The sequence below is a fragment of the Budorcas taxicolor genome, chromosome 16 (genome assembly GCF_023091745.1).
Source record: "Budorcas taxicolor isolate Tak-1 chromosome 16, Takin1.1, whole genome shotgun sequence".
NCBI lineage: Eukaryota > Metazoa > Chordata > Mammalia > Artiodactyla > Bovidae > Budorcas > Budorcas taxicolor.
In genome coordinates, this window is record NC_068925.1 from 20,058,173 (window position 1) to 20,081,015 (window position 22,843).

Consider the following 22,843-nt stretch of genomic DNA (forward strand, 5'->3'; position numbering starts at 1 on the left):
TACCTGCTGTTGGGCTCCAGGTTTTTATCAGTGAAGTTCTGCTCCTCACTGCCCCCCACGAAAATCAAGCTTCCATTACGACTCAATTGATATTGAGAAATGAGGCCATTGGGCTTTTCCGGAGGGCTCCAAAATAATTCCACTGTTGTAGAATTGATGACAATGTGTCGAGGTGTCACCCAAACTCCTGGCAAAGATAACACTATGAATTTTTATTGTCAGGATAAGATAAGCATATTATCAAAAGTCATACCATCCCTCACATACTATGATATTTTTATCTGTTGATAAAAAAATACATATGGTGAGCAACAAAAGTACATGTTATTTGCTTTGGAGATAAGATATATAACTGGATACTAATGTATTTTTTAATGCTTTAATTATTATTATTATTATGAATTACCTCTAGTATCTGACAACTAGGGGTGGGAAGTTTCTCTATGTTGGCTGTTAATCTGAGTGTCAGGAAGGCCTAAGAGACTATCCAGGGAATCTCAACTTGGCTGCCTATTTACTTGGAATCATAATGCAGTGTTGGTGTTTGCCTGAATTATCAAATTCAATGAACAAGCATACTTTGCATTCCTGACACTGCTCTCTGATTCTTCTTTCTGGCTGCTTCCTTCAGTCTCACTCACTGGCTTCTCTTTCCTTCTTGCACTCCAAAATGATGTAGCGCCTTGGAGAACTAGGCTCTCCACACTTCCGTCTCCTCATCTTACCTAACACTCTCCTTGTAGACGATCATTTAGTCTCAGTTTTGAACACTGTCTATATGTTGAGCACTGCCCGATGCCCAACTCTGCGCTAAATCTCTCTCCTGAGTGTCACACCCTTGAATCTACTCTCTAACACTGTCCACCTCCAGTTGGATGACTCATTACATTTCAAAACCGTAAAACATCTAAAAATGGAACTCGCGGTTTTCTGGTCTACCATCTATTTGTCTTCCACTCTTATCCAACTATTCATTTTCTTGGGGAAAACACAAAAATTATCCTTGAGGCTTTTAATTTTTCACTCCTAAATGGAATCTATCACCGAGTCCTGCAGATTCGACTCTGAATGTGCATAGACCTTATATTTTGACCTCTCTTGATCCAAACTACATTTCTCCCTCTCATGAACTCCTGTGACAAAGTAGTGTCCATGTTTTACATCTTGTCCATCTTTATTTCATTGTAACCTTTATAAAAGTATATAAAGTGTGTATTTAAGCTAAAGTAACCTTCGTAAAATATACAACCCTGTATGGTCCTACATTTTTCTAGCTCTGGCCTGCCTGGCACCATTCTCTCTATCATTCACGAAGCTCTAGTCACATCAGACTCATTTCTAGCCTAAGAATGCTTCAACTTCTTTCACACCACTGAGTTTTTGCACTTCCAGTCCCTACGACTGGAACACCTTTGTTCATGACACAATGACAATTATGCATTTTATTCTCCAAATTCAGTGGCCTGTGTAAATGTCATCTTACTGGGGGGGCTTATTTGACCACTATTGCATAACCATAACTTTAACACAATCTAAAGTGATACCCACCTTGTTCCTCTTGATCATATATACACTCTTTTCTATTTCCTCTCAACATGCATAACATCATAATCCTTTTTTTATATCATAATTATTTTCAGGTACTTATGACTATTTCTCTATCCTGCTTTTAATAAGGTTAGCCCCATGAAGGCAGGGATCTTCTCTGTATTAGTAGTCCATGTACCTTTATGGATAGCACAATGCCTAATAAGTATTAAATGAATAAAATTATTGAAAATATATATCCTGCAAATTATTACACTTATGGAATGCAAATATGACTAAGATATGGCTCATTTTTACAAGGAATTGATAACTTTCTGTATAAAAGATAAAATGTATATACAAACAACAGTAATTCAAGGTCAAATTTTAAGTACTCTTTATGAGTATAAAATCATATTGATGGAGAACCTAGGAATGAGAAAGATCAGTCTCCCATTTCATGTTGTCATCTGTTCATGTTATGAATAGACACTGTAACTCTCTTCTTCAGCTTTTAAAAACTAATTTCAATATTCAGTTCAGTTCAGTTCAGTTCATTTCAGTCGCTCAGTCATGTCTGACTCTTTGCGACCCCATGAATCGCAGCACGCCAGGCCTCCCTGTCCATCACCAACTCCCGGAGTTTACCCAAACTCATGTCCATTAAGTCGGTGATGCCATCCACCATCTCATCCTCTGTCGTTCCCTTTTCCTCCTGCCCCCAATCCCTCCCAGCATCAGGGTCTTTTTCAATGAGTCAACTCTTTGCATGAGGTGGCCAAAGTACTGGAGTTTCAGCTTCAGCATCAGTCCTTCCAATGAACACCCAAGACTGATTTCCCTTAGGATGGACTGGTTGGATCTCCTTACAGTCCAAGAGACCTTGGAAGTCAAGTCTTCAACACCACAGTTCAAAAGCATCAATTCTTCAGCACTCAGCTTTCTTCACAGTCCAACTCTCACATCCATACATGACCACTGGAAAAACCATAGCCTTGACTAGATGGACCTTTGTTGGCAAAGCAATGTCTCTGCTTCTGAATATGCTATCTAGGTAGGTCATAACTTTCCTGCCAAGGAGTAAGCATCTTTTAATTTCATGGCTGCAGTCACCATCTGCAGTGATTTTGGAGCCCAAAAAAATAAAGTCTGACACTGTTTCCACTGTTTCCCCATCTATTTCCCATGAAGTAATGGGACCAGATGCCATGATCTTCATTTTCTGAATGTTGAGCTTTAAGCCAACTTTTTCACTCTCCTCTTTCACTTTCATCAAGAGGCTTTTTAGTTCCTCTTCACTTTCTGCCATAAGAATGGTGTCATCTGCATATCTGAGGTTATTGATATTTCTCCCAGCAATCTTTATTCCAGCTTGTGCTTCTTCCAGCCCAGTATTTCTCATGATGTCCTCTGCATAGAAGTTAAATAAGCAGGGTGTCAATATACAGCCTTGACATACTCCTTTTCCTATTTGGAATCAGTCTGTTGTTCTATGTCCAGTTCTAACTGTTGCTTCCTGACCTGCATACAGGTTTCTCAAGAGACAGGTCAGGTGGTCTGGTAGTCCCATCTCTTTCAAAATTTTCCACAGTTTATTGTGGTCCACACAGTCAAAGGCTTTGGCATAGTCAGTAAAGCAGAAATAGATGTTTTCCCGAAACTCTCTTGTTTTTTCGATGATCCAGCGGATGTTGGCAATTTGATCTCTGGTTCCTCTGTCTTTTCTCAATCTAGCTTGAACATCTGGAAGTTCACGGTTCACGTACTATTGAAGCCTGGCTTGGAGAATTTTGAGGATTACTTTACTAGCATGTGAGATGAGTGCAATTGTGTGGTAGTTTGAGCATTCTTTGGCATTGCCTCTCTTTGGGATTGGATTGAAAACTGACCTTTTTCAGTCCTGTGGCCACTGCTGAGTTTTCAAATTTGCTGGCATATTTAAGTGCAGCACTTTCACAGCATCATCTTTCAGGATTTGAAATAGCTCCACTGGAATTCCATCACCTGCACTAGCTTTGTTCGTAGTGATGCTTTCTAGGGCCCACTTGATTTCACATTCCAGGATGTCTGGCTCTAGGTGAGTGACCACACCATCATGATTATCTGGGTCGTGAAAGTCGTTTTTGTACAGTTCTTCTGTGTATTCTTGCCACCTCTTCTTAATATCTTCTGCTCCTGTTAGGTCCATACCATTTCTGTCCCTTATTGTGTCCATCTTTGCATGAAATGTTCCCTTGGTATCTCTAATTTTCTTGAAAAGATCTCTAGTCTTTCCCATTCTCTTGTTTTCCTCTATTTCTTTGCATTGATTGCGGAGGAAGGCTTTCTTATCTCTCCTTGCTATTCTTTGGAACTCTGCATTCAGATGCTTATATCTTTCCTTTTCTCCTTTGCCTTTCACTTCTTTTCTTTTCACAGATATTTGTAAGGCCTTCCCAGACAGCCATTTTTCTTTTTTGCATTTGTCTAACCCGAGACATATGTGTCATGATGGAGAGGTCTGACAGAATGTGGTCCACTGGAGAAGGGAAAGGCAAACCACTTCAGTATTCTTGCCTTGAGAACCCCATGAACAGTATGAAAAGGCAAAATGATAGGATACTGAAAGGGGAACTCCCCAGGTCGGTAGGTGCCCAATATGCTACTGGAGATCAGTGGAGAAATAACTCCAGAAAGAATGAAGGGATGGAGCCAAAGCAAAAACAATATCCAGTTGTGGATGTGACTAGTGATAGAAGCAAGGTCCAATGATGTGAAGAACAATACTGCATATGAACCTGGAATGTTAGGTCCATGAATCAAGGCAAATTGGAAGTAGTCAAACAGGAGATGGCAAGAGTGAACATCGACATTCTAGGAATCAGAGAAGTAAAATGGACTGGAATGGGTGAATTTAACTCAGATGACCATTATATCTATTACTGTGGACAGGAATCCCTTAGAAGAAATGGAGTAGCCATCATGGTAAAAAAAAAAAAAAAAAGTCCAAAATGCAGTACTTGGATGCAATCTCAGAAATGACAGAATGATCTCTGTTCATTTCCAAGGCAAACCATTCAATATCACTATGCCCCAACCAGTAATGCTGAAAAAGCTGAAGTTGAACGGTTCTATGAAGACCTACATGACCTTTTATAACTAACATCCAAAAAAGTTGTCCTTTTCATTATAGGGGACTGGAATGCAAAAGAAGGAAGTCAAGAAACACCTGGAGTAACAGGCAAATTTGGCCTTGGAGTACGGAATGAAGCAGGGCAAAAGCTAATAGAGTTTTGCCAAGAACACACTGGTCATAGCAAACACCCTCTTCCTGCAACACAAGAGAAGCCTCTACACATGGACATCACCAGATGCTCAACACCAAAACGAGACTGATTATATTATTTGCAGCCAAAGATGGAAAAGCTCTATACAGTCAGCAAAAATAACACAGGGAGCTGACTGTGGCTCAGATCATGAACTTCTTACTGCCAAATTCAGACTTAAATTGAAGAAAGTAGGGAAAACCACTAGACCATTCAGGTATGACCTAAATCAAATCCGTTATGATTATACAGTGGAAGTGAGAAATAGATTTAAGGGATTAGATCTGATAGACAGAGTGCCTGATGAACTATGGACAGAGGTTCGTGACATTATACAGGAGACAGGGATCAAGAGCATTTCAATATTAGGTTCCCAATAACCAATAGTTTTTGATTGATTGTATCTCCTGTGTAAGTTACTCAGTAAAGGGTAAGATTTCAACACTTTTATAAGAAAAAATCTCAGGGCATTCAAATGCAATTTACTTGCAACATTCTGGAAGAATCAAGATAGACTTAATCATGGCTCAAACTTACTGATTTTCTAAGAACAACCTACTTCTGAGAAGAAAGTAGTTTATTTTGTTCTGAAAGCTCACTTTATGTTAGATACTTGGACAAATACACAAATCATAACATACTCTTATGTCTGGGTCGCTCTGCCAACAGCTGCTAAATGACTCAACCAACTAATTAGAGTTTTGATTTAAACATGATGTTAATTTGTTGATTTAAGAGATAAAGTATAAAGCTTTGGTTCATAATATGCTCCCTGCAGTCCTGTTTTTCTCACCTTGAAGGATGTTTTAAAAAATCACCACTGTACTAGAAAAGGCTATTGCTTAGTTTCTGTTTTGCATCAGTCAGTGTAGCCTGTGGGTAGAGAGGAGTCAATGAAATAAAATGAAGCCACATTTTGAAGTTGCTAATGTTTTAAATGAAACTTGAGTTTTATATTTATATAAGCAGGAGAAAGCTCTGTCCATTTGCTAATAACCCTGTGTCCATTGGTTTGATCTATAAGATGAAATTGGAATATGTGAAAAACTAATAAGTGCTCCATTTTTACTTTTGAACTGTGGTGTTGGAGAAGACTTTGAGAATCCCTTGGGCTGCAAGGAGATCCAGCCAGTCCATCCTAAAGGAAATCAGTCCTGAATATTCAGTGGAAGGACTGATGTTGAAGCTGAAACTCCAATACTTTGGCCACCTGATATGAAGAGATGACTCATTGGAAAAGACCCTGCTGCTGGGAAAGATTGAAGGTGGGAGAAGAAGGGGATGACAGAGGATGAGATGGTTGGATGGCATCACTGGCCCAGTGGACATGAGTTTGAGCCAGCTCCGGGAGTTGGTGATGGACAAGGAGGCCTGGCGTGAGGCAGTCCATGGGGTCACAAAGAGTTGGACATGACTGAGTGACTGAACGGAACTGAACTGAATGATATGGAGACACTTTTATCTTGGCAACTGCAAGAAATCATTGATAGAATAAGACTTGCCTTTGGTGAGAGGTCTTATTAAGGTCTCAGGTGAAGAATCTACCTCCCTCACAGAGCCTAGGTCTCAGTGACATCAGAAAACCAGTCTACAATATGGGAGGGCAGAATTGAGGCAATTTAAGAGAAGGAAATGGATGGTCATGCGGGAAATCTTCTAGAAGTGGAGTGGGGAGCCGGAAAACTAGCTGAGAGGTTTAAGGGGGAAAGGTCAGAAGGAAACCTTGGTTGCTCTCTTGATATAATAGCTGCTAAAAAAGGAACATGTCTACTGGATTTGTCTTAACTTTGTCTTGAGTGAAATGCAATATTACCCACTTCTTAAATCCATATGAATCATTCCAAGTCAAAAATACCAACATTTTTTTGTGGATTGGCTTTCCCTTGGAAGTTAATAAGAAGAACCAGTTCTTTATTGGCCAATGTCAGAAATGCATTGACTTCTGGACTGTTCAATATTTGTTCATTTGTTGATTTAACATTCTATTTAAATGTGTCATTTTTGTGTGTGTGTTGAGCACTGTGGATGTGTGGGTAGAAACAAACAGTCTTTATTCTTCAAGGAAGGATATCATGAGTAAACGTGTTAGCTGCTCAGTCATATCCAACTCTTTGTGACCCCATGGACTGTAGCCTGCCAGGCTCCTCTGTCCCTGGGATTCTCCTGGCAAGAATACTGGAGTGGGTAGACATTCCCTTCTCTAGGGGAACTATCTGACCCAGGGATTGACACCAGGTCTCCTGCATTACAAGCAGAGTATTTACCATCTGAGACACCAGGCAGCAATTCTTAAAAGAGAGCAATAATCCAGTTCAAGCTCTTCCCACTACTTGACTAAGGGTACACTGTTTTCCAGGAGGCCAAAATTATAGAGAATCAGGACCAGCTTACCAGTGGGGTCATAATATGTTTTCGCTTCTTTTTTACATAGATTGAAAATGACAGACATAAGGAACTCTCAGGGTGGCTGTGAACAAATGCTTCCTTTAATTCTCTCCATATCCACTTAAGACACTCAAATGTTAGACCGTCAAATTATGTCTGATCACTCAACTAGGCCTTTTAAAATTAGTTATACTTGGATTATTAATTTAAGAGGATATAATATGTTTATTTCCACTTTAGCAAAACAACACAACTTAATGTTACTGCTGCTTTGTTCCCTTACAACCTCCAAGTTAAGCACTCAGACTACATTTATTTCTCATACAAGTTATTCACAATTGGCACTTATATAGCCGGAAAATGGATTCTAAATCCATGTTCCTTCTGCAGAGGAAAGCCCATTTAGTTTACTGTTTCTTTGCACAGTTATTTGTGTTAAAGGAAAGGTGAATAAAGTTAAAAAGCAAATCAAGTAAAACATTTCTCATCTCATACTCCCCAGCACTGTTGAAAGCTATAATTTTTAAGTCATGAAATCTGAGCTCTTTCAAGAAAATGTTTTTTGTTTTGGACAAAGTGAGAGTAGAGATCCATATTGCCTAAGAATTTAAATATATGGATTGGATGAGCAAAGTGGAGAGATCCTGTTCTTCTATCAGGCTTTAGTTTCAGCCAAAACTGATTGATAGATCCTTTAGAAATTATCCATTATCATCAAAGTATCCATTTGATAGTTTCCCTTTCCAAAAAATCCACTGCTGGTTTCTTCCTTTCAAAGGAACACTAAGCTTTTTGACATGAAACATTCTTTATATAGAAAACATCATTAGTGAATTCCTGGTGAGGAGCCATATGCCCCATATGTGGAATTTTCCATTTTATTCCCCATTTACTGGTAGGAAGTTCAGGTCTAATATTCTGAGGTACAACAACCCCTTCATTAGAAGAGTAATGGACAAGTAGTTCAGGACTCTTTGATGAGCATTAATATTACATTTCTGTTCAGAAGCTTATTTATGCCTCTTGTTTCCCCACATGGAAAACAGCAGATAATAAAGATTAACAAAATAATTAGTTGATCACTACCCCAAGTTTCTGAGCATATTTTTCTTCTAAAAGTAAATGATACTATCTGTCCCAGTTCTTAACCCAAAGACCACTGTTATCAGGTAGATATACATGCTTCCATCTTTCCTATGCATTTATCTACAGAAATGAATATAATTTTCTATGTGTGGCTTTAGACATAAAGATGCCATATATTAACACAGTTCTATAACTCTACATTATATGTACAGATCACCTTGTTTCTTTAAATTGATGGAATTCCATAGCGTGACTATCTCTGAATAAATTTAGCAATTCCCTGACTCAAAGACATTTAGATTACTTCCAGTATCTTGGCATTCCACAACAACAATAAAGGCTTCAATAGACAACCTGGTACATGCCTCCTTGTGCAGTTGTGAAAGTGTTATTTTCTGGCATTAGATGATGAAATTGAAGCTGCTCTGTCACGGGAAATCAACATTTTACATTTAACAGACATTGCCAATTTGATTTCTAAGGTGATGGTCCCACTTCCCAATCCCTCAAGCTGTGTTTGATAGTATATTTCCTCCATCTGTTCACTTGTCGAATTTCTTGATCCTTGTGGTCCATCTCAGAAGGCATCCACCCTCTAAGATCTTTCTTGAAGTCCCTGATGGGTTGTAATCTCTCCCTTCCAAGAGTAACCTGAGCATTCTGTTCATTAATTCTCATTTAACATCACCTCCAAGATTCTCTCTTTATGTCAATTTGGTTACTTACCCTATAACTTCTACTTGATTGCAAGTTCTTATGGGCAGTGAATATTTTTATCAGCTTCAACATGGAGTGTGGTGCTTGTTATATTTTAGCTGCACTGGGAATATTTAACCTTTGATTTTTGGAGGAATTTCATATCCAAGTACATAGTATCTTTTTTCTTCCAAGGAAAACCACATCTAAGGAATTGAAAGCAAACTGCCTTGGGAGACTTATAGTTTAACTAAACTTGAAAAACAGGAAGCTAGAATATTATTTTGGATCCATACACTTTATTTCTTCTTCCTTGTTTGTTATGATAGAGTTTATAGAGTTCATGTCAAAATACCATATGAAAACTTCTTTTTCCCAACCATGGGTACTTTTTAATTACCTTGAGGGGCTGCCTGCAGAGTCTGACCTAGAAAAGGCTCACTTGAAGTGCATCCAGCAGATGTACAAGCTCTAAGTGTGAAGCTGTAGTTGGTGTATGGCTGGAGACCTAGAAAGAGCAAACAAGAAATCAAGTACCTCTTGAGAGGATTATTTATTATCAGGTAAACACTAGCAGTCACATGCAGAGTTGCAGATATGATATCCAAAATTTTTAAGAGCAGAAAACACTCCAAGGGGGAAAGGAACTTCATAAGCAGCTCCGTATTAAAAGACATTTCATTTCCCAACTGCAAAACAACAAATTCTAAGCCTTCAAAGAGATTTGAAAATTCTTGTCATCCATCCATCCATCCATCCATCTTTCCATTAACTCCTCTGTACCAGGTATCATTGAAAGAGACTCCCCTGCCTAGAGGATCGAGGTGCTCCATCTCCCAAACAGCCTATTCCATCTCTAGAGAGCTCTAGAGTTCTCTTTGTTTGGTGTGAAAGTCCTTCTTTATATTGTGGTGAATTCTTTCTAATACTTCCGCCCACTAGGGACACAGAGAACAAATCTAATTTCTTTTCCACATGACAGTTCTTCAAATATTTGTAGACAGTTATCAAATACCCCTGAGTTTTCTCTTCTCCAGGCTAACCATCCCAGTTTCTGCAACTGCTTCTTATATGAACAGGGGCGGGGAGAAAAAAAATAAAAAGAAGGTTAGAGTCAACATTTTTAGCCTCAAGCCATATTCAGCTCATATTAACTTTTAACTTTGCATTTCTTTACCATATATGCTCCTACTGTACCATCTCACAATTCTGTAGTTTTTTGCAAGGTATGTTGTCTTGTGTTTACACATAGATTAGACATATTATGAAGAGGGAACAGTGTTTACTATTCCTTTTATAATGAGATGTATAATGTAGCACAGTAATTGCTCAATAAATTCTCAGGAAAAGAAGGAACATCAATCCACCAACAACAGATATACTGATATCTGTTGGCAATCCACAGATAACAGTTATCTACTGTTCCATGTCCATTCCAAACTCCCTAAGTATCCTTTCCCCCCACCATGCCCCCCGTAACCATAAGTTCATTTCCAAAGTCTGTTTCTCTTTTGTAAATTCATTTGTATCACTTAATTTTAGATTCCATATATAAGGAATGCCATTTTGATATTTCTCCTTCTCTGTCTGTACACATTGCTATATTTAAAATGGATCAACAACAAGTTCCTACCGCATAGCACAGGGACCTCTGCTCAATGTTACGTGGCAGCCTGGATGGGAGGGGGAGTTTGGGGGAGAAAGGATATATGAATATGGATGGCTGAATCCCTTCTCTGTCCACCTGAAACTGTCACAACTTTGTTAATCAGCTATAACCCGATACAAAATAAAGTTATATATTGTTAGATTTCACCACTGCATGGCCAGTGACCTTTCAGAAGTTACTTAGCTTCATTCTGCTTTGATCTACTGATCTGTAAAATAAGGAATCTCTGCATCTAGTCTCTAAGGCTGTTGAGAAGTACTTAGAGTAGTACTTTACTTTAGTAGAAGCAACTTTAAGACTCAGCAGCATTCAACAAGAATACATCGAGGCTAACATTTGTTTCCTTGACTACTGGGAAAAGTAAAACAAAGCCAAAGCGTTAAAAATATTTCCTGATAAAAGAACAGGACAATATCTATGTCAAATAATTGGGCTAAGTTACAACATGGATCCAATAAATTTCTATACTTATTTTTTTCATGAATTTTGAACTGTTTTCACATATCCTGTTCTTTTGGTGAGCAGACTCTCCTTCCAGACATTTATGTGTCACTCTGTCACTTTATGTATATCTATTCAAATGCTATATTTTAAAAGATTTTGGTCAGTTTATCTACACACAACAACCAGTACTTTTTATCCTTTCAAATTACTTTATTCTTTCATAGCCTTCCGCACTATCTGATGTTTATTTCTTTATCGCTTGTCTGCACCTCTGTGACATAAGCCTAAAAAGGACTTGGTTTTGCCCACAACTGTATCCTTTGAACAGTGACAGGCACAAAGTAGGTGCTCATTAAGTGAAGGAAAAAATTAATTAACTAGTTCATTTAGAATTGGAGCAGTAGTCTGGCTTCTCTGCTAAAGCCATAATGTTCTGTAGCTGGAGCTGCTTTGGGATTCAGCTTCAAAACACTTAGTGTTTCCTTATCAATTTAATGATAAGATGTGGATACTTATTTGATTATGATCTTCTACTTGGCTGCTATGGAGGATTTACATACTTCTCATATTTACCTGATTTACAGATGAGGAATATGATGAAAGATCTAGGCCATTTCCAAGCCTTGTGGGTTTGATAAAAGCTTATAGGAAAATGCTCAAGATGATAAAATATAGAGCTCAAGAGAAATATTTAAGAATGAAGGTCAGGGATGGCGGAGACTGATTTAGTCTGACAAAGTTGCCTTCTTTACTCCCATTACTGAAAAATGGGGTCTTGACCCTTGTAACAGCACTGTATCTGAATATCTGACTTTCTCACTTAGAAGGTAAGCCCTTTGAGGGTAAGGATGGTATCTTTGAATGTTTTTAAAATAATTTCTCCCCATGTATTCAACATGTTTCAAAAATTGTTTAAGGAAGACCAGGGCATAAAAGCACCCAATAAGGATGGCACAGTTGTGATGCTATGATATGTACATGTACCATCACAAGTGTGATGTGACCAAACAGGCCCTTCCTCTTCATTCCACAGGGACTCTTACCCACAGCATCAATTTCACTGAGTAGGAGATTCTTCTCTACTTGCATAATACTATTAAAATAAAAACAAAATTAATATAATTTATGAACAATAAACATTTTCTAGATTTTTTTTTTCTGAATGTCAGGCTTAAGTATGGCTAGCAAAAATGAAGCAATACTTGATTTTTCTCTGGAATAGTCTGACCAAAAAAAGCCTTTGTTCTCTTTCACATTTTGTATTCTGGTTGGTCTGGTTTCAGACTTTTGAAGGACAATTTAGGATGGGTCTTAGGAAAACAAGAGAAAACATCATCCCAGAGGTGTACTAAGATTGATTAGAAGATTGAAGGTATTTGTAATGAGGACTGCCGCTAAAAGAAAATCTAAATATATAAAAATAGAAATTGTTTTTTCCTTACAAAATTTTTCTAAAGGGGGTTGAGTGTCATCCATTTCACACTAGAAGACAGATGTATGGAGGTGGTACAACAGCAGAGAAATCAGCCTTTAAAGAAGTTCTGATAGACTGAGGAAGGTGTGCCAAAGGAGTCTGTCACAAGGTGTTTAAATTGAGAGGGGTGGCGTGGTTTAGTAGAGGATCGGGCCAGAGTTAGTGAAGGAATATACATCTCTTGGAGACACTGGAATACCAGGATTAAGGGTGATGGGCAGGATGTACAACTGAGTATTAAGCAGAGAGCATTGGTCAAAAAGTCGAAAGATTATCAAACTAAGTGAGGTAAGTCAGAGAGAGAAAGACACATATTATATGATACCACTTGTATGTAAAATCTTAAAAAAATGATGCAAGTGAACTTATTTACAAAACAGAAATAGAGCCATAGACATAGAAAAGAAACTTATGGTTACCAAAGGTGAAAAGGGCTGGGGAGGGATAAATAAGGAATTTGAGATGAATAGACACACTCTACTATACAGAAAACATTACATTATATTATACTATACTATATTATATAATATACTATAATATTATACTATACTACTATACAGAAAATATTTTTCTGTGTGTGTGTGTGTGTGTATATATATATATATCTCTTTGCCAACAACGGTCCATCTAGTCAAAGCTATGGTTTTTCTGGTAGTCATATATGGATGTGAGAGTTGGACTATAAAGAAAGCTGAGTGCCGAAGAATTGATGTTTTTGAACTGTGGTGTTGGAGAAGACTCTTGAGAGTCACTTGGACTGTAAGGAGATCAAACCAGTCCATCCTAAAGAAAATCAGTCCTGAATATTCATTGGAAGGACTGATGCTGAAGCTAAAACTCCAATACTTTAGCCACCTGATGCAAAGAACTGACTCACTAGAATAGACTCTGATGCTGGGAAAGATTGAAGGCAGGAGGAGAAGGAGACGACAGAGGATGAGATGGTTGATGGCATCATTGACTCCATGGACATGAGTTTGAGCAAGTTCTGGGAGTTGGTGATGGACAGGGAAGCCTAGTGTGTTTCTGTCCATGGGGTCCCAAAGAGTTGGACATGACTGAGAGAATGAACTGAACTGATACAGAAAATGGTAACAAACAAGGTACTACTATATAGCACAGGGAACTATATTCAATATCTTGTAATAGCCTATAATGGAAAAGAATCTGAAATACATATATATATATATATATATATATATATATATATATATACACACACACACACACACACATACATACACATATATAACTGAATCACTTTGCTGTATACCTGAAACACTGTAAATCGACTATACTTCAAAAAGAAAAACTTGTAAAAATAAGTCAGAAGAGTTCAAAGACATCTCCAAATCAAAAGGAGTGGAAGTAGAGAACTGGAGAAAAGCAGCAAAGTTTGAAGAAGAAGAAAGATTAGAGTGGGAGGCATGAGGCTGGAAGTGAAGGGGGCAGGGATGATGGCTTATTCGTGGGCAGTTTGTCTCCCAGAGATGCTTCTGCCCCTGCAGTGCAGGGCTTCTGACCAGGTGAAAGGACCAGGTGGATCAAGCATAGACTCAGACTCATTTCAATTGACATTCACTAGCTTGTATCATGGTGGCTCAGAGGTTAAAGCGTCTGCCTGCAATGCAGGAGACCTAAGTTCAACCCCTGGGTCAGGAAGATCCCTGGAGAAGGAAATGGCAACCCACTCCAGTATTCTTGCCTGGAGAATTCCATGGATGGAGGAGCCTGGTGGGCTACAGTCCACGGGGTTGCAAAGAGTCGGACACGACTGAGGGACTTCACTCACTCAGCTTGTGTCATGTGATTCTACACCTGTTATATTTAACTTCCAGAGTATAGTCATACATTTTTTATAACAAAACTTGAATTTTCTTTGGAGAAACCAGTCTTTGGCCACTATCAGGCCGTGTGCTCGGTTGAGAGCTGACTTCGCCCAGGCCAGGACAGATATCAACACTCAATTCTGAGAAATGGTAGCAGCGTTCTGTGACCTCATTCAGGCCGCTGAAAGCTAGGCTTAGAAACAGAACTTTCATTCATTTTAAATGGTTCTTTTTCCACCACATAAAGCTTGAGAATGGAGGAGAGTTCAGATGAAAAGCAACTGTGTCCTGGAAATGTCATTTGGATGAAAGAAATACAGGAAAACAATAGAATGGGAAAGACTAGAGATCTCTTCAAGAAAATTAGAGATACCAAGGGAATATTTCATGCAAAGATGAACACAATAAAGGACAGAAATGGTGTGCGCCTAACAGAAGCAGAAGATATTAAGAAGAGGTGACAAGCATACACAGAAGTTTCCCTATCTATTTATGGGGAAACAGTGGAAACAGTGGCAGATTTTATTTTGGGGGGGCTGAAAAATCACTGCAGATGGTGACTGTAGCCATGATATTAAAAAGATGCTCTCTCCTTGGAAGAAGTTATGACCAACCTAGACAGCATATTAAAAAACAGAGACATTACTTTGCCAACAAAGGTCCATCTAGTCAAAGCTATGGTTTCTCCAGTAGTCACGTATGAATGTGAGAGTTGGACTACAAAGAAAGCTCAGCGCCGAAGAATTGATGCTTTTGAACTGTGGTGTTGGAGAAGACTCTTGAGAGTCCCTTGGACTGCAAGGAGATTCAACCAGTCCATCCTAAAGGAAATCAGGCCTGAATATTCATTGGAAGGACTGATGCTGAAGCTGAAACTCCAATACTTTGGCCACCTGATACAAAGAACTCACTCATTAGAAAAGACCCTGATGCTGGAAAAGATTGAAGGCAGGAGGAGAAGGGGATGACAGAGGATGAGATGGTTGGATGGCATCACTGACCCAATGGACATGAGTTTGTGTAAACTCCAGGAGTTGGTGATGGACAGGGAAGCCTGGAGTGCTGCAGTCCATGGGGTCACAAAGAGTCAGACAGGACTGAGTGACTGAACTGAACTGAACTGATGTCATTTGGTAGCCTTGAGTGAGCCACATCTAAAGTCTACACATGATTTTTGTTGTTTGTTTCATGAGCCTTTAAGTGCCCATTTGTGAACCCTGGTTGAACTGGTTTTGGTAACCTTCAAGAAACAGAGTTATAAGTGATACTACTCTTATAATTGCTAATAATGTTACATGTGTACACACAGGGTCAGAGTCTTCTATGTTACACACAGCGAGCATAAGCAGCTATTATTATGTGTATGAGCTGATCTGCCTTTATACGAGCTATAAAGAGGTACCAGCAGCAGCAGCAGCAAAGAGGCACCAGATTATGGGAGAGAGAATTAGCAAGAACACGAAAAAGTCTGGTAAAAGGGTGAGGAGGTTTCTCCTTTAATATCACCAGAACAAGAAATATTGTTCCTGCCTCAAAGGTAGGAAAACAGGCTCAGAGAATCAAATAGGGACACAGTGAACAAATGGTTGGGTTGGAGTAGGGGACAAACCAATGATTTTAACACCAAGTCCTGTGCTGTCTCCATCAGATAAGAGTTATATCAAACACACTGAAAATTTTCAATGACTGAGTTCCCTCTAAAGATTAAATAGTATCTGAATAATATAAAAGGGATAGAAACCACTGTAGTTGTTCTTAAAGTGAAATACAATGGAAGGATTTCATTCAAAACACAAATTAATACAAAAGTTAAAAAACAAAATTGGGTATGTTTTATTTCATTTTTTTCTCCTCTTTTCACTGAACTCTAAACATTAACTAAATGTATCTTTTGAGAAAAGTAGTTATTCTCCAAGGAAGTTGCTTATTTGATTGCATAAAGAACATACCAATTAAAGTTTCAGTTCCCTACAGTTCAGTCCAACTCTTTGTGTCTAACTCTTTGGGACCCCATGGACTGCAGCAGGCCAGGCTACCCTGTCCACCACCAACTCCTGGAGCTTGCACAAACTCATGCCCATCAAGTCAGTGATGCCATCCAACCATCTCATCCTCTGTTGTCCCCTTCTCCTCCTGCCTTCAATCTTTCCCAGCATCAGAGTCTTTTTCTTCTTTTACTTTATTTTACTTTACAATACTGTATTGGTTTTGCCTTGCATCAACATAAGTCCGCCACGGGTGTACATGTGTTCCCAATCCTGAACCCCACTCCCACCTCCCTCCCCATACCATCTCTCTGGGTCATCCCAGTGCACCAGCCCCAAGCATCCTGTATCCTGCATCAAACCTAGACTGGTGATTGACTTCAGTAAGTCAGTACTTCACATCAGGTGGCCAAAGTATTGGAGCTTCAGCATTAGTATCAGTCCTTGCAATTAATATTCAGGCCTGATTTCCTTTAGGAATGACTGGTTTGATCTCCTTGCAGTCCAAGGGACTCTCAAGAGTCATCTCCAACAGTTGAAAAGGATCAGTTCTTTGGCACTCAGCTTTCTTTATAGTCCAACTCTCACATCCATAATGGAAAATGCATAGTTTTAACAATACAGATCTTCTTTGGCAAAGTAAAGTCTATGCTTTTTGATACTGCTGTCAAAGTTTGTCATAGCTTTTCTTCCAAGGAGCAAGAGTCTTTTAATTTCATGGCCACAGGCACCATCTGCAGTGATTTTGGAGCCTAAGAAAATAAAGTCTGCCACTGTTTCCATTGTTTCCCCATCTATTTGCCATGAAGTGATGGGACCAAATGCCATGATCTTTGTTTTTTGAATGATGAGTTTTAAGCCAGCTTTTTCACTCTCCTCTTTCACTTTCATCAAGAGGCTCTTTAGTTCCACTTCAATTCCTGCCATAAGGGTGGTGTCATGTGCATATCTGAGGTTACTGATATTTCTCCTGGCAATCTTGATTCCAGCTTGTATCATCCAGTCCACCATTTTGCATGATGTACTCTGCATATAAGTAAAATAAGCAAGGTTACAATATACAGCTTTGATGTACTCCTTGCTCAGTTTGGAGCCATCATTCTATGTCCATTTCTAACTGCTGCTTGTTGACCTGCATATGGGTGTCACAGGAGGCAGGTAAGGTGGCCTGGTATTCCCATCTCTTTAAGAAATTTCCAGTTTGTTGTGATCTACACAGTCAAGGGCTTTAGTGCAGTCAATGAAGCAGATGTTTTTTCTGGAATTCTCTTGCTTTTTCTCTGCTCCAACAGATGTTGGCAATTAGATCTCCAGTTCCTCTGCCTTTTCTCAATCCAGCTTGAACATCTGGAAGTTCTTGGTTCAGGTACTGTTGAAGCCTAGCTTGGAGAATTTTGAGCATTACTTTGCTAGAGTGTGAAATGAGTGTGACTGTGTGGTAGTTTGAACACTCTTTGGCATTGTCTTTCTTTGGGATTAGAATGAAAACTGACCTTTTCCAGTCCTGTGACCACTGCTGAGTTTTCCAAATTTGCTGACATATTGAGTACAGCACTTTCACAGCCTCATCTTTTAGGATTTGAAATAGCTGCACTGGAATGACTTCACCTCCACTAGCTTTGTTCATAATGATGCTTCCTAAGGCCCACTTGACTTCACATTCCAGGATGTCTGGCTCTAGGTGAGTGATCATGCCATCGTGGTTATCTGGGTCATGAAGATCTTTTTTGTATGGTTCTTTTATATATTCTTGCCACCTCCTTTTCATATCCTTTGCTTCTGTTAAATCCATACAGTTTCTGTCCTTTATTGTGCCCATCTTTCCATGAAATGTTCCCTTGGTATCTCTAATTTTCTTGAAGAGATCTCTAGTCTTACCCATTTTATTGTTTTCCCTTATTTCTTTGCATTGATTACTTAGGAAGGCTTTCTTATCTCTCCTAGCTATTCTTTGGAACTCTGCATTCAGATATGTATATCTGAAACTAAAGTTTACTTAATATTTACTACTTGCAGGCCTTCTTCCATGTACTTCCTAGACATCAACTGACACCATTAAAGCCCTTGGGGAGTAAGACAATTACTCCCAGAGGAATTGCTGTTCTCTGCTCAGATAACAGGAGCGAAAGCATAGAGAGATGAAGGAACTCACCTCTGCCAACAGAGATAAGAAAGGGTGAGGTCAGGATGCAATTCTGGGCAGTTGGGAAGTAAAGCGTCCGCCCAAAATGTGGGAGACCCAGCTTCACTCCCTGGGTTGGGAAGATCTCCTGGAGATGGAAATAACAATCCACTCCAGTATTCTTGCCTGGAAAATCCCATGGATGGAGGAACCTGGTAGGCTACAGTCCATGCAGTTGCAAAGAGTCAGACACGACTGAGCGACTTCACTTTCTTTCTTTTCTTTTTGGGCTGAAAAATGTGAGCCAGAGCAGCTGGATCCATCCTATGAGGCTTCTAAGTAAAATGACACAGATCCTTCAAGGCCTAGTAACACTTCTGGTAATATTAAAAATCCACATGGGGCTAAGTATTTGAATATTTTCATTTGGAATATGAGCACAATTCATGTACAGAGGAAGACTCAGCTTAGCAGTCTGAAGTCAGACTCTGGGTCTAATCCTTATCTACCTATCAGCTACTACCACAAGCCAGCTTACTGACCTCAGTTCTCATATATGTAAACTGTGAGCACAGGAATATAGACTGCTTAACTGAACCACAGGCTAATACGAAAGAAGACAACAGATACATCCAACATTTGTATATTCTTTTCTTAGGTCCAGTAGTCATGTACAAAGGTGAGAATTAGACCATAAAGAAAGTTAAGTGCTGAAGAATTGATGCTTTCGAATTGTGGTACTGGACAAGACTCTTGAGAGTCCCTTGGACTGCCAGGTGATCAAATCAGCCAGTCCTAAAGGAAATCAACCCTGAATATTCATTGGAAGGGTTGTTGCTAAAGCTGAAGTTCTAACACTTTGGTCACCTGATACGAAGAACTGACTCACTGGAAAAGATCCTGATGCCGCAAAATACTGAAGGCAAAAGGAGAAGAGGGCAACAGAGGAGGAGATGGTTAGATAGCATTACTCACTCATCAGTCAGACGTGACTTAGTGACTGAACAACAGTTTCTTAGGTCTTGTATTTTTCGTATTGTTAGAGGATTGATTTACTAATAGATTTGGTTCCAACAGTCTGTAAGTCCAGTGTGGACTGCCATGAGGCATAGATGATTTACATGACCTGGATGACCTTTCATATATTTGACTCTGTAAAACTCAATAAAATCAACACATTTCAACTGGAATTTGCTGTCACTTTAAGGAAGCCCCTATTGGTAGTCCTTAAAATGAGATATATTTGAAATATTAGCAACAGGCAGTGAAAAGGGCACACCAATTGAAAGCTACTCATGAACTGATCAGGATGAGAAGAGGGAAATAAAGAGATGTCTCCAAGGAACCGTTCTGACTGTAACTTAATCCTGAAGTCAAAGACTAGAAGGAGAAAAGAAAACATCATTCAACTGCTCAGCATTGAATTAAAAGAGTAAGAAATAGCGGCTGTGGAACAGAGAAAGACAAACGCATGGAGAAAAGCCAAGTATTTAACATTTCAGTAGAGTGAAGATTACTGTGGCTGCAAATTACCTGAATTTCCCTACAGGGAATCATGTTCTCTTTTAAAGGAAAGGGGCATACTATAACCAAACTCATTACAATTACACTTTCAAGTAACATTCCTTTCAAGAGTAAATATGTGTTAAAAAGACTGCAAAAAGTCTGCCTATGGATCATAAAAAGATGATTTGGAAAACAAAACTCATAGCTCTGTAAGTTATATTGGATGTACTCTATAAAGAACAGCTTGTTTCTTGTGTTTAATCTCCAGGCAGTCACAAAAAAGCTTTTTGTTCATTACAGTTTCAGATAGCTAGTGCTACCTCAAAATAGTCATTCCATTGTTCTACACATCATCTGTTATTCTTCCGAAGAATTACCAAATAATCCTAGAGAATATGTAATTTCACAAGTTCCTCAGTCAACTTGGTTAGTTATTAGTTCAAGTGCTGAGAGGCCTGAATTACTTGAAAAAGCTTTTGTTAGGTGGTTACCAGGTATTGCCCACTCTGCGGGCAGTTACTTGTCCTGGCACCAGTTCATCCAGACTAGATGCTTGCCCCGGCCCATGTGAACCACATATCTAGTTTTACTGTTGAAAAGAGCTGTCTTTTGTCTCCACCTGCCTGGGATCTCATTAAATGATTCTCCCCTCCCTCACCCAAGAACATTTCTGCTCATAGAGATTCCCAGGAACATCCAGCATTCACTGTGATGAGCAGAGCTATGTGAAGGCTCGACTTTGGATTAACCTGATTCCACGTGAAAATTGAGATATTTGAAAACTGGTATCCCAAGGGATCATGGAATCACTTTAGAGACACCAAATGTGCATTTAAACTATGGTTTGTGTCACAAAATTTGATTGTGAAATATTTCAGGAGCTCACAAGCTAGGGTCCCTCTTCCCTAATAGTATCATCCATCATGATCTCAACAGTGTCCATCCCTCTTAGTCAAGCCAATTTCTTGCCTCTCTGAGAGCAGCCATTGGCACTGCCCATTTCTTGCATCAAGGCTTTGACGTATGAGTTCAGTTGATGTCTCATATGAACCAGACATCAAAACATCAAAACTAGGGGGCTCTTGCATTTGCAAATACCAGTGGAATAACTTAGAACTTTCAATTCTGACTACTTGCTACAAAGCTTATTTGCATTCTTAATTCTCTATTTAATGTGTAATTCTACACCAGAGATTAAGCTCCTCTCCCTAGTATCAGAGTGATCAGATTCATTACAAGACACTTCCTGAATGAGTCACTAACTTGGCAGGCTCTCTTTCCAAATGTATTAACATTAAAAATATTAATAAGATAATCCAAGAAAAAACCTTTGCTTTTTAAAAAAATATAAATTTATTTATTTTAATTGGAGGTTAATTACTTTACAACATTGTATTGGTTTTGCCATACATCAACATGAATCTGCCACAGGTATACACGTGTTCCCCATCCTGAACCCCCCTCCCTCCCCCCTCCCCATACCACCCTCTGGGTCATCTCAGTGCACCAGCCCCAAGCATCCTGTATCATGCATCGAACCTGGACTGGCAATTCGTTTCATATATGATATTATACATGTTTCAATGCCATTCTCCCAAATCATCCCACCCTAGCCCTCTCCCACAGAGTCCAAAAGACTGTTCTATACATCTGTGTCTCTTCTGCTGTCTCGCATAACTGGAGCCTATTATACAGAGTGAAGTAAGCCAGAAAGAAAGACCCTTGCTTTTGATTTTTGCATCACTGTATTAACAAATATTTTTCTGCCTTGGAGTTTGGTGTTGTATTAGACCAAAGCCTCTTTTATCCTACATTTTCAATCAGAATCTTCTCTAGAACAAAATGTGGCATCAGGTAGCAGCAAAGTCTGATGCTTAAATGATTCACAACAAAGACATACATCTCAGAGAAGAAGGAAACTGGATAGAACTGCTGGGAATGAAACAGAAGTAGTGATTGCCCAGTCAAAGTAACTTGGAATATCTGGGATTCCAAGGGATTTTTTTTTTTTTTCCTTTAAATACTGGTGTCTAGATAGCTAATGCATATAATGCTTTGGCTATAATATTATATCTGTAAGAATGATAAAAGAGAAGAAGAAATAGTGGCTGATGTTGTGCCATTTTTTGCAAGTATTTAGGCTCCTTGGAATTTGAAAAATGAAAATAAAATGAATTCTCACATCTACTTTCACAGGTCTGATGCTTGATGGCCAGTGGTCAGGTGGTAGTGGGGGAAAACAGCCCAGAGTATCATGCGTGACATCAGAGCTTCTGAAGCTGCTCTGAGGACACAATAGCCATCCCAGTTTTCATCCTGTTTCAGTTAAAGATACCCACTACTATATCAGTTCAGTTCAGTTGCTCAGTTGCATCCAACTCTTTGTGACCTTATGGACTGTAGCATGCCAGGCTTCCCTGTCCATCACAACTACCAGAGTTTGCTCAAACTAATGTCCAATGAGTCGGTGATGCCATCCAGCCATCTCATCCTCTGTAGTCCCCTTCTTCTTCTGCCTTCAATCTTTCCCAGCATCAGGCTCTTTTCCAATGAGTCAGTTTTTCCCATCAAGTAGCCAAAGTATTGGAGCTTCAGCTTCAGCATCAGTCCTTCCAATAAAAAATCAGGATTGATTTCCTTTAGGATTGACCTCCTTGCAATCCAATAGACTCTCAAGAATCTTCTCCAACACCACAGTTCAAAAGCATCAGTTCTTTGACGCTCAGTTTTCTTTTTTTTCTTTTTTTTTTTTTTTTTATTATTATTATTATTTTTTTTTAATTTTAAAATCTTTAATTCTTACATGTGTTCCCAA

At 39.1% G+C, this 22,843-nt stretch overlaps 1 protein-coding gene across 1 annotated transcript in view; it reads right to left on the reverse strand.

Annotated features, from left to right (window-relative positions):
- The window catches only part of USH2A (usherin), a 930,744-nt gene that overhangs the window by 169,808 nt on the left and 738,093 nt on the right, over positions 1-22,843 (reverse strand). Inside the window, exons 55-56 of the mRNA XM_052653949.1 lie at positions 9,400-9,507; positions 4-187 (exon numbers count right to left, since the gene is read on the reverse strand). Coding sequence (XP_052509909.1) covers positions 4-187; positions 9,400-9,507 — 292 coding nt within the window. The remainder of the gene's footprint in view (positions 1-3; positions 188-9,399; positions 9,508-22,843) is intronic.